This window comes from Pelobates fuscus, chromosome 7 (assembly GCF_036172605.1).
Source record: "Pelobates fuscus isolate aPelFus1 chromosome 7, aPelFus1.pri, whole genome shotgun sequence".
In the NCBI taxonomy this organism is placed as follows: domain Eukaryota; kingdom Metazoa; phylum Chordata; class Amphibia; order Anura; family Pelobatidae; genus Pelobates; species Pelobates fuscus.
In genome coordinates this window covers 113,371,930-113,388,206 of record NC_086323.1, presented here as the reverse complement: position 1 = coordinate 113,388,206, position 16,277 = coordinate 113,371,930, and the positions used below count along the sequence as shown (strand labels likewise).

At 41.9% G+C, this 16,277-nt stretch overlaps 1 protein-coding gene across 4 annotated transcripts in view; it reads left to right on the top strand.

Moving 5' to 3' along the window:
• The window catches only part of TMEM184B (transmembrane protein 184B), an 86,981-nt gene that overhangs the window by 36,592 nt on the left and 34,112 nt on the right, over positions 1-16,277 (top strand). For all 4 annotated transcript variants that reach the window (XM_063426440.1, XM_063426438.1, XM_063426439.1 and 1 more), the window contains exon 4: positions 5,892-6,057. In XM_063426440.1, coding sequence (XP_063282510.1) covers positions 5,892-6,057 — 166 coding nt within the window. The remainder of the gene's footprint in view (positions 1-5,891; positions 6,058-16,277) is intronic.

Below are 16,277 nucleotides of genomic sequence, written 5' to 3'. Positions count from 1 at the left end.
CAGATCCAGCAACCTTATTCCCTTCATAAAAATGGCCACTGATGCCAAAGCGACCCAGGGTCCACCATAGATAGGTCCAATCTACCCTATCCCTAAATCTTTATAGTTAGTCACCGAAAAGCCGTCCAGCACTGGTGCTTTAAAGGTTTTAAATTGTTTTAGATTTTCCCTGTTGATATACTTTATATCCTCCCCCTGCTGGGTCGGCAAACTGCACTGTGAGAGGTAACCACCTAATTTCCCCTCCCTCACACCTCCCCGCCCCGCCCTAGAAGGCACATTAAGACACGTCTTGGTTCCCAACTATAGGGACCTAAAGTAAGTCTTAAACATTAAGAAAACGTATGGAGCACACTGTGCATTACCTGATTTGCTGATGTAAGCACTTATCCAAGATTGTATCCAGTTTGTTTCCTTTGTCAAAATATTTTTGATTAGTCCATTGCCCAGTAGGGTAACAGTATGTTTAGTTGGCCCCGCATATCCACCAGGGTGAGCAATATTGCAGGGTCATTAGTACATTTTTGCCTACATTCTAAGGACCGCAACCTAGTTGTTAGGTCTCGTTCAAGTTGTTCACGCTGGCATTTCATCTTGTAGGCTATAGCTATAGCTATCAAGTGTCCACTTATCACACGCTTGTAAGAGTCCCACACTGTCAATTTAGACCATCTGGGGTCTCATTATTGTGAAGTAGTCTTGTAATTCAGCAGAAAACTCAATAAATGGCACTTGGATTCCTTAGGAGGGAGTTGATCATTCTCCATGTGCGGTGTCCTGCATTTGAGGCTAGACCTATAAAATGTGTCTCTACCATAGCGTCTTTCGTCCACATTATCTCATAAATGTGAGCATACTTAAGTTCTGAGTCCAGAAAAGGTAGTCTGTTCTTGAGTACATATCATGTGGATCATAAATGTGTAGTCACACGCTTTGGGATTCAGGACCCTCCAGGTATAGTAAAGTTTATGGGTGTCCATAACAGATTTCAGGGGGCAATATCTAGAGTGACCCAGATCTTTTCAAGTAGGGATTCAGCGCCACATTAAAATTAGTATGATATTGTGGTTCAGGAGGTTCCAAAACTTTGCCACCGAATGTGTGTGACTTTTTCCCCTATGAGGCCATCAACCATTAGATATGTCCTGTCCTTGTCGTGTTATGTAGTCTTGTGAACAAAAGGGACCCTCCTATGAATTAATATACTCCATTGCGTCTGGTCTGGCCCACTGCATGAAACTGGAGGAGAAAGCTGTCACCCCAGTTTGCTGGGATACGAGACCTGGTGAAATGTGTCTCCTGCATAATCACTACATTAAGATTTATCATTATGTGCAGCTTGTCTGAATTTAATAATTGTGATATTACCTTAGTTGAGCATTTTCTCAAGGGAGGGGAGCACCCCCTGCTGCCCGCCTCTCCATCTCTGGAGATGGTAAGTGTGCATTTAAAAAAAGGTTTGGCCAAAGAGAAGAAGGGGGAACATCAGAAGAGTAGCAGAGACTTAAGTTAAGGTAAGAAGAAAGGGGATTAGTAAAGAAGAATAGCAGCCCCACCTAAGAAAGTATGATTACTAGTTGGTTCCACAGAGCGGGAATGTGTAAAGATACAAGGGGAAATGAAACAAGGGAAGGTCTCTAGAGGTTAGTCATTAGTAGCTGAAAGTCCAGGGCTCACTGTCTCCACACTACATTTTTGTGGTCAATTCAAGAGGTTTTCCATTGGTCGTCTGTGTCCTTGTTTACAGTGAACAGATGGAAGCCCCAGCGAGGATCTCTTTATTTGAGCAACAGTCTCCTATGTGATGTACTGGCAGTTTGAGAGAGCTTAATAAAATTATTATAAGAAATAATACATTTTAAAACAGTGGAAAGTAAATAAAATTCCTTGCATCTTGTCAACTAGCTGTGATTTACTTGAATTCCAAGTTTGTCAGCATTTTAAGGTGGGCTCCCCTCGGAGGACCCTGAGGATACTGATGTTTCTTGAGGCATGTCAGAGGAAGGTAGGCCCGGAATCATGGGTGTTATGGTAATTCCAAGCATCTTCGTGAATCCTCTGCAACCTGCTAGGTTAGGGGATGTAGTGTGGCTGTGGACCCATTACGACTAGCTATTAGACGGAAATGGTACCAAGTACTAAACAAAGTTATGGCAGAAGTACATTTGACATCCAATCCTCCAGTTACTAGGCTACTTTAACCTTGATGATGATCATCAGCACTCTGTGTAAACATATACTCTCTGCTCTGAATTGGCTATAATGTTTGCATAGCAGCATGCAGGATAATTTGATATACATGTCTTATGTAAATAAAGATGAAAATGTAAATTAAAAATGTTCTTTATCTACACAAAACCTGCTCTGGAAATTGACCAGACACACAGTACATTTTGTGATGGGGAGTTTTGTTTTCACTCGCGTAATTTACATTTGTGGTTAGGTTGTTTTTTTGTTGCCCCCTCCCTCATCCATTGAGCTTGCATCTTTTATCAACATGCTCTTCGAACAGATGATTATTATTGTTTTAACCATGTAGCACACTGCTGCTACCAAAGCAACATAACTGACACCCAGCAACAGACAACAGGTGTGCAGCAAATGACGTGGGTTAAACTCTCTTACAGTGATCTTGTGAGACTGAAAATGTAATTGATAAAAATCAGTCTGCATTGAGGCTATTTGTAAAAACAACCAATTAACCCATTTCTTTCAGTGAAATAAAAATTCTGGAAATTTAAATGGCTAATAAGGCAGCCTGTCATGCCAGCAAAGCAGTAAGAATGAGATCTGCAAAACCTGTGAATCTACAATTTTTTTTTTTCTGTAAATATAATTTTTATTATTTTTGGTGCATGCCATTGAACATATATGCCAAGCATGTAGCATAAACAAGGAGACACGTAGGTCTCGGGCAAAAATGGCAAAAAGAAAGTGATGCTTCAGTACAGTGTGGGCTTGCAGGCCCCTGTTTCAGTTTATAGCTTTTTGGCTTGCAGGCCTCAATCATGACCCCCCCTTACCAGGAATGAGGGTAATCGCATTACCACTATTATCAAAACTATCACTGGAGTCAGACATCCTAATTGGAGGCCCACTATCGAGCACATGACTCCTTCTCTCACCAAATAACCTAGCGTAGCCGCTCTTTTAACTCTTGTTTAAAAAGTGTTCCTCATAGAATTCTTCTAATGAATGCTCAAAAACAAAATGTGCCAATGTATACCTGTACTTAGTGTTTTTGATGTACATATTCTTTGATATTAATTTAGTGCATGTGACTCACTCTGTTTTTATTGTACACAACCAAAATAAATAATTATAATTTTTTTAAAATAAAAGTAAGGAATGGTGGAATGAAAACGATAGAAGGGATTAAATGAATTGGAAAGTGAAAATAAATCAAATCGACAGAGACCTGTGTTATTACTATTTTACAGAGCCCTGGGATCTAAACTGCAAGGAGCATGTATAACCTTTCTATGGATTTAGAGCTGTATTAATAATTATTCTATTTATGCAATCAAGGTCACTTGATACATAAATTAGATTTGCATTTTAAATGGGTACAAACTGACATTTCTATTAATAGATCATTTTACAATTGTGACGAGGAAATGGGCTCTTAAACTGGAAAATAAATGGCAAAAAAAATTAGCAATGCTCTAAATCGGGGGTAGTCAACCTTTAAATACCTACTGCCAACTTTTGTATCTTTGTTGATGGTAAAATTTCCTTACCGCCCAACAGTGCCGCAGTACCTTGATGGGAGTACTCCACAGATAGTGTGTGCATATCCTCTCTACCTTTGCAAATATCATGACCAGTCTCTGCAGGACTGATAAATATTCTGTTTAGCTAAAACCAAAGTTCAGCTTAGCACGTAAGTGTTTCTGCACTGCCCTGTCTTTGACTAAAATCTTCAATCTCCCTCTGGCATTTTCTTCTCACCCGTCAAACATGCACTAACCATGTGCGTTCTAAAAAACAAAACAAAAAAAAACTTTGCTTGACCAAGATGCTTTGCCTAGCTGCCGTCTTACCGGGGGGGTAAGACGGCAGACGGCATGCTTTCCTGAAGAAGTGTATGACCTGTACCTTTCTTTGCCTGATCTTTCCTCCCATCTGCTGAATCTGTCACAGACTACCTATCCTCTGTCTCTGACCTTTTGCGCTTATGGTCAGCAGAGCTATCATAACCTCTACCACACAGGTATGTTGCCTTGGTGTGCTCTTTGACTCGGACTGTTACTATTCCATTTAACATAAAATACTTACCAAATCCTGTTGTTTTCACCTTAAAATCATTTCTCACATTCACCCCTTTCTCATTCAGGACGCAACTAAGACACTTGTCCGTGCTCTCATTGTTTCCCACCTTGATTATTACCCTCTGCTTATTGGCCTAAAAGGTGCCCAGATTGCCCTTCTATGGTCTATAATGAACACCGATATTAGACACCTCTACATTACATCCAGCAACTCTCAAAACCCACACCTCTGTCAATCTCTACAATTGCTTCCTGTTTCATTTAGGATTCAGTTCAAAGTTCTCATGCTTGCCTACTCTCCATACTCATACCCCTCCTTACATCTCCTCCAGCGTGGCCTTTTCACTTTGCTAATGGCTTAGTACTGTCCCTTTTTTTGCGCCTGCACCCCACATTTTAGCCCGCCGGACTTCTCCAGGGTTGCCCCCTCCTTGTGAAATACTCTTCTACACCGCATTCTACAATCCCAGTCTCTGCAGTTATTAAAAAAAAATCCATAAAAACATACATACTTCTATACAAAAGCCTCTTTTAGAGAAGCTCTCCCCTTAACTCCTCACCCCTTACAAGCCCCCTCAACCCTTTCCCATCTGCTGTGCTCCCTTTCCCCTAATACACCTCCTATCCTTTCAGGTACATACAGATTACTTAATTCACGAACTTCCCATATTGTATTTGTCCCTCATCCCTTAAAGTTGTAAGCTGGTTAGAATTATTTTTCTTGTTTACATACGGTCCAGCTCTGTGGAATATGTTGGTGCTATATGCATAATGTTGTCTACATATAAGGGTAGCCTGGGTTGTGGATGCGCAGGGACCAGGTATAAGATCAATATTAAATAAATGTGGAAGGGAAGTTTTAAAAGATAAGGCAGGTGGGTCCAAAGAGTTGTGATCATTGCCTGCATCATTGCCAGGAATCCGTAAATTATTCAGATTCCTGAAGGGTGTTTAATTTTGCTTCAGAAGGTGTCTCATCACAGTTTATCTGAAAAATGTACTCCTTTCTTCTTGTTGCACTCAACAATGTAAAATGCTGTGGACTACGTTTGGCACTTAATTAAAATGTTAAAATATATAGAGTCGTATAAGTAATTCCTCCTGAGCAGAAGAAATCTGCTTAGCATTGGAATGTTTCCAGGAAAAACAAATTTCAGGACAAACTAATGACTGCTCATGCGACTTTCTGTTGATCTGAAATTACCAATTTTTATAGAGTTACAGACTGCTTAAAGGGACACTCTACGATTTAATATTCTGGTTCAGTTGCCTTGAGTCTATGGGCACACTGATATTGTGTAAATATTAAGATAGTTTTTGTTTTGTGAAACGGCTCCTGAATGATTTGACATAAACATAGTGCCTAGAAACTCAACATTTCAATTACTCTGAGCTCCCCCTTTAAACTAGGCACTGTTACCGGAAGTGCATGTTAAAGTGAGTCACCAAAATGCAGGATGCATTGTTCATACACCTCTTCCACTAATTAGCAGAACTGCTGACCATCCCCCTCCCCTTCAAACCATTCTTGTAAAAAGGTATTTACATTAAATGTAATGTAAATGTATTCAATTTCTTTGACAAGGTGGATTTACTGTAGTTTTCTGTTATTCTCCCTAGATATACATGCACCTACGATCCTATAGCTGCCCTAATGAGCAGAGACACATTGTACGGATCCTCTTCATCGTCCCCATATATGCTTTTGACTCTTGGCTCAGCCTCTTGTTCTTTACAAACGATCAATACTATGTTTACTTTGATACAGTGCGGGACTGCTACGAGGGTAAGTAAAACTGATACTTTTGTAATCTTTGTGTATTAACACTATCTGTGTACAAAATGAGTGATTGATTCATATATAATAGTATATTTCTTTTTAGGAAACTCTAATATAAAGATTAAAACTCTCAGCTAACAGAGTATTGGGTAACCAAGTAGCACAAAACCCTGAATATTAGGCACACATTAGGACTGATCAATCGTGGGAGTCTGAATAAGAGCCAAAGTAAGAAGGTTCTTGCTCGTGTAGTGTCCCTTTGGCAGTGTCAATGTATGTTTTGTAACAGGAACACACCAAGATTTTGATAGTTGATATACAGCTCTTCAAATGTCTTAGTTCAGTTTCAATGCATTCAGTGATGCATACGAATATAAGGTCAGAATCTTGAAGGCTCAAGGTTTGCAACCTGCCAGATCCCAAACATAAGAAACCTAGAACATCTGTACATTTGTAATTTTTATTTTAAAAAAACAACAACTTTTTTTTAAATGATGCTCAGGGAAATAGGGTTTGATTAAGGGTTGAGATATTATTTAGAATACTTATGTGAAATGTTGATAACTGCACTAGGTGGCTAAAGGGATGCAGATGGCTACTTGATTATTTCATTCCAGAATTATAGGCATCATTATGGGATTGGCCCTGCTAATGGCTTTAAAGTATCCACACGCATGAGAAGGGGCTCTACTTGATATCAAAACATTGCTTCAGAAATCAGGTTCTTTTCAGCTAAACGTGCATGGATGAGGTTGAGCATTAATGCTGGGCCAAGGGATTTAGGTCAGGGTTATGTAGGCCAATAACCATTTGAGCATCCCATTTCTTTATGGAGCTTGCTTTCTGTGTGAGCCAGGAAAGGACATTCCCTGAACTGCTGTCACAAATGTGGAAGCACATAGTATACAAGCAGTGTCCATGCATACTAGGTAGCTATATAGACAAATGAAGCGCTATAACTATTGTAGTTATAATAGCTAAGACTCCTATATATAAAATAAAAAACACATGCACACTTTACTACCAAAAGATATATTTGTTGTAAAGTGTGCATGTGTTTTTATTTTTATTCTATAAATAGGCATCTTTGGCTATTATAAACCACTTTTTGTATCTATAAGTTTGTTTGGAAAGAGGGATGTATGTAGAGCGCACACAATGTAGGAAACAAAGCACACAGAGGCATCCAGCCAAACTGGTTCTGGTCAGTAAGTAGCTATTAATCTCATGGCGGGATTTGCTGAAGGAGAGAAAATCTGCCCTGCTATTGCTAATCCCCCATTGAGCAAAGAGTGGGGAGTCTTATCCATGGAGGATTGTATTTATAAGCAAGTGATGAAAAGATTTGCTGCTCAAATGTTGAAGATTTATACATCTTTACACAGCGTTATCCATTGAATATACTCTCTGCATAGTTGTAGGAATTTAGCTGTGTTATACTATTTGTTTTTGTTTGATTACTGTGTGTGATCCTTGCATTTATATCCTGCATTTATTCCTAAAAGCCGATGGATTGTTTGTGTTTTTTGCAAACATGTTTTTGTAATCCCATGGAACTTGAAGCTAGTTTTGATCCTGTTTTAAATCACACAAGTTTTAGTCTTGTTTCCATGGGAAGTTTTACTTGAGATTCTATTAGTGATGAGATTCAAATTGTTTGTATATGACAGATATTTGTGTGATGTAATGGAGACTGGCCGTCTCTTGACTTGAAATGGCTACTTTCATTGCACTGCATCCTAGCAACGTGCCATTGCCACCTCCCTGTAGGGAGATTTGCAGCACACTTAATATAGGTGCAAAGCTTCTCTGTAAACAAAGCATATCTCTGTATGGCTTCATGATAACCTGTTACTTATGTCATTCAAGCAATTGCTTTCTCTCCCTATTCCCTCCGCTCTTAACCCTAAGGTTACCTTAAAATATTTTAGATGATTATATAGGCACCCAGTTATTGCAGGTAATGTCTGGAGCTGTTAATTACTGTAATATTAAGCTGGCATTGCCATCTTTTCATGCTATTTAAAGACACACTATAGTCACCAGAACAACTACAGCTAATTGTATTTGTTCTGATGAGTGTAATTATTCCCTGCAGTGTTTATATTACAGCCTAGGGATACCTCCAGTGGCCACTCCTCAGATGGCTACTAGAGGTGCTTACTGGGCCAGTGCTGTACAATGTGACACTGACATTCAGTGTCTCCACCCTCTGCATGGAGACACTGAACTTTCCTCACAGAGATTCATCGATTCAGTGCATCTCTATAAGGAAATTATGATTGGCCAGGGCTGTGTTTGGCTTGTGCTGGCTCTGCCCCTGATCTACCTCCTTGACAATCTCAGCCAATGCAATGCTTTCCTATGGGAAACCATTTCCTGAAGGAAAATAAGAAACATCAGAGAAATATCATTCCTTCCTCTATAACCTTATGTAAGAGCGTAACTGTTCCTATGAGGAAATGTTTCATGTGCACCTAGCATAGCCATTCCATTCCGTTCAGGTACTATAATTCCAAGATTTTACTATTAACATGACGTAAAGTCATGATTTTATTAATGGCACGGAGGTTCAACCTCCTTGGCAATAAACTGTAAAAAGACAAAAATATGGTAAAATCCAACCTCAGGACCCATCAGCATATTAAGGCAAGCCAACACGCCATATGCACAAAGCATAGAATCATGAAAGGTAACAACATATATGACATTCAAGGAGCATATCCCACATTATCCTTACCTTCACTTACCATGCGGAAATATCACCACACCTCAATTAATATCAGACAACCCACCGGGAGGGTGGGTGGGAATAAAACTCTCCTCCGTGTCATTAATAAAATTATGACTTTATGTCATGTTTAGAAGTAAAATCTTGGAATTTTATTAATGACAGGGAGACTCCTATTATGCTAGTTCAAAGCTGAGCCACAACCGGAGAAGAAAAAATCGGTGGAAATAGATATCCCGAAATGTAGATTCGTGAGACCAAACCGCCTCTTTAAATACATCATCAAGGCGACAAATCATCCTGGAAACCTAAGAGAACATGGCACCCGTAACCAAATGAGATGAAACATCAAAGTATCAATCCCTGTCAAAGATAGGAGGTCTCTGATCCACCGGAAACTGACTTGCAGCCGACTTAGTCCTACGAGATATGTTGAACGATACTCCTTCTGTGGTGAAGGATATCGCGATTCAGTCCAAGACCCTGACATTGGAAGTCCCCTTACAGAAGAACAAAAAAAGGAGCATAAGTAACTTCCCAGACAGGTGTGTCAGGGGCAATTCATCCTTCTTCGACCAGGAGTCCAAGAAGTTCCAAACCACGTTGACATCCCAAACCATAAGTATCATGCTCCTGGGGTTGTAGCGAATATGATGTTTTTCAATACCTCTGAAAAACTGGCTCCAGTGACCATACCATGCATCAATCAGCCCATGAGCGCCATGCGGAACGATAGACCGCTTTAGGCCCAGGTGTCGTCAAGGCGTTGATTGTGGAACGTTTTCAAGTTGCATGACTTCCCATCCGGATCCAGAAGCAAATCTGGTGTCATTGGTATCAGATGTGGGAAATCCAAAACATGTCCAGAGGTCGAAGAAAAATCAAGGTTGTGTTTGCCACATTGGGACCACTATCGCCAGAGAAAACATTTGTGTTTGCACAGTTAAGACGGTGTCCGGGAGAGAAGGTTGAACGGAGGTTAGGCATAGTGACAGGATAGCTGCCACATCAGTAGGAAGGCATCCACCTTCAACACTGTGGGGTCCGGATGTCAACTGCAATATCGGGTTAGATGAGTGGTCAGCCTGAATGAGAACAAATCCACATCCAGTGGTCCCCACAATTGTATCAGATGTCTGAAGTTCGAAGAGGTCCTGTGCTAGTTTCGCCAACTGTATGGACTGTGTGCCACCCATGTAAGTGACGTAACGTATCGCTGACACATTGTCCATGCGGACAACAAACTTCCCCATATTTGAGAAAAGCTGCGATTGGCGAAGGACCTCGTCAGCAATACCAAACAATCGATGTTGAGTTTGGAGTCGTCCGTTAACCATCTGACACCCATGGAAAACAATCCCACAGCGTCTTCCCTGGCCATGTAGGCCGGCATCCGAGTCTATAATCATGTCCGGGGCAGTTCCGCCCAACCGTTCCATGCTTCCATGTCGCCGAGCCACCACTCCAAGTCGTTCCGTGATTTCACGTCCAACAGCAGTTTGGAATCGTAAGAATGACTTGTTCTTAGTTAGGAGCCCCCAATCGTTGCAGAGCCTGGTAGTGCAGGGGTCCCGGGAAGATCGCGTGGATCGATGATGCCAGGACACCTATAACTTTTACCAACTGACGTATGGAGAGGGACGTAGCCCGGAGGGTGCGTATGATTTCCTTTTTAATGGCCCTCAACCTCGCTTCCGGAAGCAATAGAAACTGGGGCATCAAGTCGACTTCGAACCCCAGAAATTCTACCTTTTCCACCGGGGTCACAATAGATTTTTCCTTAGGAGGAAAAATCCTGATCCTCAAGTAGGTGTACGTTCCACTGCAAGTGACAGAGGAGTTGCTCGGGTGAGGAGAATATGAGCAGGACGTCAACCGGGCAGGTAATCAACCGAACTCTCCGTGCACCGAGGAAGGCTACCACTGGCTTCATGATTGTTGTGAAACACCAGGGAGCTGATGAAAATCCGAAGGGTAGATAAGTCAATTTCCATCGCCGCCTTCGCCATGTGAAGTGCAACAGATCCCTGCACTCAACTGCTATGGGGACAATCAAGTATGCATCCTTGAGGTCCAGTATGACCATCCAATCACGGTTGTAGCAGATTCCGGAAGAAGTGAATTCCCTCCATTTTGAGGTGCCGATATAGTAAGAAGGCGTAACACCAGGCGGACGTCTTCGCCTTTTTTATAACCGTGACAAATGACTTGTGAATCCTGGAGCCCCGAATGGGACCTCTTGAATCGCCCGCTTGGACCAGAATCCCGTAATTTCCAAAGAAGGAGGGGGCTGTGCTTGGCGGGGTCGTAATCCGGTCGAGGGGAATAAACCCTGTGCACAATACCTCTGCAGCAGTAGTGATTGAGCCCCATGCATTTGCAAACAGAGCTTGCTTGCCCCCCACACTTAATTGGGAAGAAAGGTGGTGGCCTTCAATCCAAAAGGGTTGCGGTGCATCATAGGAATCATTGTGGGCCCGTCATGGCCACCAAATCCTCAGCCGGGTTGACGGCTCCTAGATCTCCCGGTCCCAGCGAAAACCTAGGGTTCAGAAAAACTGTGGGGATATTTATGGGATAATAATAGTAAACAGTTGAGAATTGCCCACTATTTCAATTCTCAGATCCCAAAGATCGTTATCGTGTAAGTGAAATGTATTCCATATAAATAAAATCACAATTTGTTATAAAAATAGATACAATTTATTGTGACAAATTAGATAATAATAATATGTAACATGCGTGACAATAATCAATGAATATTCAGTATAACATGAGTATGCAATACAATGGCAATACACATTCCAATGGTTAACATAGCAATTGTCAAGACAATGATTTATGATGGGCTTCACAGAGACACTTTCTTTCACACAGCTTGCAGCATAAGGCCATAAAAACTTTAGCTAACAGTTAGAATAACCCTTTCAATGCTGGCTAGACCTCCTAGGTAATTAAGATCTATTCTCATGTAATTTTAAATAAAATAACAGCTCATTAGTCATTTCCTGGAACCATCCAATAAGCGTAATCTACCATGTTCCATAAGCTGAATTTTAACTTGCCTAAACATATATTTTATCTTATTTTAGAGCAAATCAATACATCTGGATAAATATCACGATATGCTAACATGTGATAAATCACATAAATACATAATTATTCTAATTCCATCTGCAGAATGGAATGGTTATAACTATATACTTCTTAGTTAACTAAGATTTCTAAATATCGAAATCTGATCGTGATTTATCCAGTCATAGATCATGCTATTAGAACATTTTTAATTAATTTAGATTAATTAAATGAAACCAGTATAATTACCAGTTGAAGAGATGTTCTCATCAGATGTTCTCAGGTAGCTAAGTGTCAAGAAATGTTTCTTTCTCGCTCTGACTCTGCTTTTCTTTCTTAGCCTGCTTCCGACTCTGACTTTTTCCCCCGACTGCTAACTCTTTTTTTCCTTCGCCTCCCTCTCTCTCTTCCCTTTGTCCTAACTTTTTTTTTTTTTTTTTTTTTTAAAGGGAAAAATTCTCTGTTTGTCACTAGGTGATAGACCAATAGAAAACTGGAGGTGTGGTTACCTTCCAGATAGCAATTTAAATATTTGGTCTATAGAGGGCAGTCTCGTCCCACTAAACATACCTATCCAGGAAAGAGTTAAAGGACCACTCTAGTGCCAGGAAAGCATACTCGTTTTCCTGGCACTAGAGTGCCCTGAGGGTGCCCCCACCCTCAGGGACCCCCTCCCGCCCGGCTCTGGAAAGGGGAAAGGGGTAAAAACTTACCTTTTTCCAGCGCTGGGCGGGGAGCTCTCCTCCTCCTCTCCGCCTCCGTTCCTCCCCGTCGGCTGAATGCGCACGCGCGGCAAGAGCTGCGCGCGCATTCAGCCGGTCACATAGGAAAGCATTCATAATGCTTTCCTATGGACACTTGCGTGCTCTCACTGTGATTTTCACAGTGAGAATCACGCAAGCGCCTCTAGCGGCTGTCAGTGAGACAGCCACTAGAGAATTAGGGGGAAGGCTTAACTAATTGATAAACATAGCAGTTTCTCTGAAACTGCTATGTTTATAAAACAATTGGTTAACCCTAGCTGGACCTGGCACCCAGACCACTTCATTAAGCTGAAGTGGTCTGGGTGCCTAGAGTGGTCCTTTAACTTTTCCTGGTGGCTATTTTGACGTCATTTAGCTTATCTTTATGGTTATTTATAATTTAATTTTTCTGTCAGTTCAAAGAGTTTCTTTGGGCTTTCTTTAGACTATGTGTCTGGCAATTCTGCTATAATTTCTAATATGACAGTTCGTAAACTAAGTTTCACCTCTAAATTGCAATGGGACCTTATACAACATCGAAAGTAAAATTAAATTATTTAATCTTCTCTGTCACAGATGTCTGGGTTTAGAATTTATTCTATTCCATTAGCATTTAGACAGTCTGTCCATCCCCAGTTCTCGTTTCTTATCACTTGATTTGTATATACAAACATTCCTAAGCTCCCAGCTCAGTAGTTAGCGTTACAGAAAGGATAGAAATCTTGTGTCTTTTGTTAGCTTGAAAATAACAAAATGGAGTCTGCTCTGTTCAGAGTGCCTCTGACAATATACATTTTTTAATTTCTATCATAGCACAAAATGTCTGCCGATATAAATATCCTGACAAAACTTAGAAAGGTTGGATAGAACCATATCCAAGGCCATAAAGGTCGTAATAGCCGACCCAAGGTCTTCCTCAAATGGAATCCCCGAACAGTGTGCACTTAGCTGTGGGACGGGATTCCTAAACCGTCAAATCAACCAGTTTCAGTAAAGTCACCTTGTTGCGTTCTGTGGACAGCACTGTGATTGCGTTGCTATAATTCTCTGTATTCAGCCGAGGCAAGTGGGGCTCCCCCCGCCTTAGCGGATGCTAGAAGCACAAGCAACTTGGAATCCGGCCCCAAAATGTCCAGGATCCTGTCCTGACAATTATGCAGGGAGAACCCCAGCCCTTTCCTGGGACTCCAATCCATCATGGCTGGACCTAGAGCAATCCGAGAATCAACCTCCGTCGTCATGCACGCCGCATCTGGGGCATATGACCTGGGCATTCCACCCGTAACTTGCTGCGGTCGTTCCTGGAGAGGGGGTATGCATATGCAAAGACAGACATTCAGCAATGTGGTCCAGAGAAGTCCACTCTGCAGACCGGGGGTACTACATGTAAGGCCGTGGATCCGGGTACTATCCCCCACCCCCGGCGACAGAGCAAAAGGGCCACAAACATGGCCACGAGGGGCTGAGAAGATTTGGAGTTGTCTTCCTCACAGGGGACATAATCAGGGGTAACAGATCTTGTTCCCCACTCTGGTCGGAATCTGACCCATCATCCCGGGCATGCGCCTGTTTCCATTTTCTGGCCGATTTTGCCCGGCAGTGGCTCTCTTGCGTAGTACTAACACACCATCTTGGACCGCCAGAGGCGAGTCATTCTTATCAGGTAAAACCTGAATCAGTGGTATAGGGGCTGTGTGCCTATATTACGCCCGTGACATACGGGACCTCAGGGCCGCCAGAACAGCGCAGGTTGGGAGCGCAGGAGGTGAGCCCTGTTTATGTAAAAGAGTCTGTGTAAATGACTGGGGGGGAAAAAATGAGGTGCACATAACAGAGGCCAAAGCCCTTGAATGGAATCTGCCATATCGGAATGGGGGGGGGGGGGGGGGACGATGACTGGAAGGGCATAGGCCTGTGACTTCTACCGTAGAAAGGCAGTAAGGGGTCAGGATAGGGGTAATTCGGGCCCGGATGCTCATTCCCACGTGTTAGCATAATAGAGTATGGTAAGGGAGTACAGAGTAAATCAATAACCCCACAGGGACTTATGAAGCAGTAGCAGTAAGCCTGCAGATCGGTGTTAGGCCTAATATGAAGCCAATCCAGTCAGATAGAGTAGGTCCCAGGCCTGAAATTTAAACATCGAGGGAGGTAATGGAGTGTGCCACAGGTCCCGGACCCCAGAGGAACTGCTGCATGTCGAGTCGGCAAGGGAACGCCGGGCCGCAACACACGCAGCCGTGGAGGGAATGAGGGAGAGGGGAAAAACAAACAGCCAGGGCTGGAATCCCGAGCCTGTGCTCCCTAAAGGACACCGCTCAGGCAGGGAGATACGGCCCGAACCAACAAGAAACGGGAAGCAGTGGGGAGAAACCCACTGTCTGCCTCAAAAAGCAAACTCAAAACAAAGTATACAAATAATAGAAACCAGAACTTTAAATATATATATATATATATATATATATATATATATATATATATATATATAAAAAATATTGACAGAGTGTTGGGAATGGTGGTCAGGGGTGTATATCTGGCACCCAGACTTTTGCACAGCCACTATCCTGACATGTGGGTAAGCACATGCAGCCCCAGGGAAAGTTAAGTTTAAATGTAGGTTTTTTTTCTCTGTTATTTGTGTCCCTGGGGTGGAGTATTCGGAAGAGCAGGGTGGGACGATTCTCCACCCACTGTCAGAGTGGTTGTGCATGAGTCCAGCCCAGGTTTTATAAGGAGTTCTGGCTCACTGCCTAACGAGGTAATTAGCCTCACCTGTAGGGGCTGTGAGTAGCTATATAACTGCAGTTAAAGCAGGGTGGACTGAGGGAAGAAGGTTTGCTGTTTATTGTATCCTGTTACTTCTGAACAACAGAAAATAAACAGGCCAGAGGCCTTTTTTTGAAACTGGACTTTGTCTTGACCTGGTTTTCTTATAGAAAACGGTACATGCAGTGATAACACCACAAATAAATCAATAAATGAATAAAAAAGAAGAGTAGCAGCTACACACCCACTCTAGCGACTTTATGAGTTATATACTCAGAAATGGAAAATAGGGTGTGTGCGCTTAAGAATATAAAACTAGATAAATAGTATAAAAATTATCAAAAATAATTTATTAATTAAGTATAAAATAAATAAGCAAAGGACTAATTCCGATCACCACTGTTATACCTTAACCGGACAATTAAATACAAAAATATCATAAAACAAAATAAAAAAAAAAAAAATTAAATGACACCAAATGTATCCACAAACTAACTGCACTGAATGGTCGAAAAGATGGAATAACCTCAATATAAAGAATATATATATATATATATATATATATATATATATATATATATATATATATATATATGTAGAAAGGCCATTAGGCCTGAATTTGTGGGAGGAGTAAGTCCCCTACTTAAACACCCAACCCCTACTCACCTTTGACGTTCAAGTTCAAGTGTTCCTTGTACTACTTCCGGTTCGCGAGTCTTCACGTGCGCGTCACTTCCGGTCCGGACGTCCCCTGTACCAGCTGCACGGCTGAATCCTGCTCCCGCTCAAGTGCTACCGGCGGTCCGCTCAGTACTACCGGCGGTCCGGCAGATTTCCCCGGTCTGTTTCCTGCCTAATCGTGAGTCCTCTCATTCCGGTCCCCTCCACATCGCTCGGTGGTTCAGCAGGGG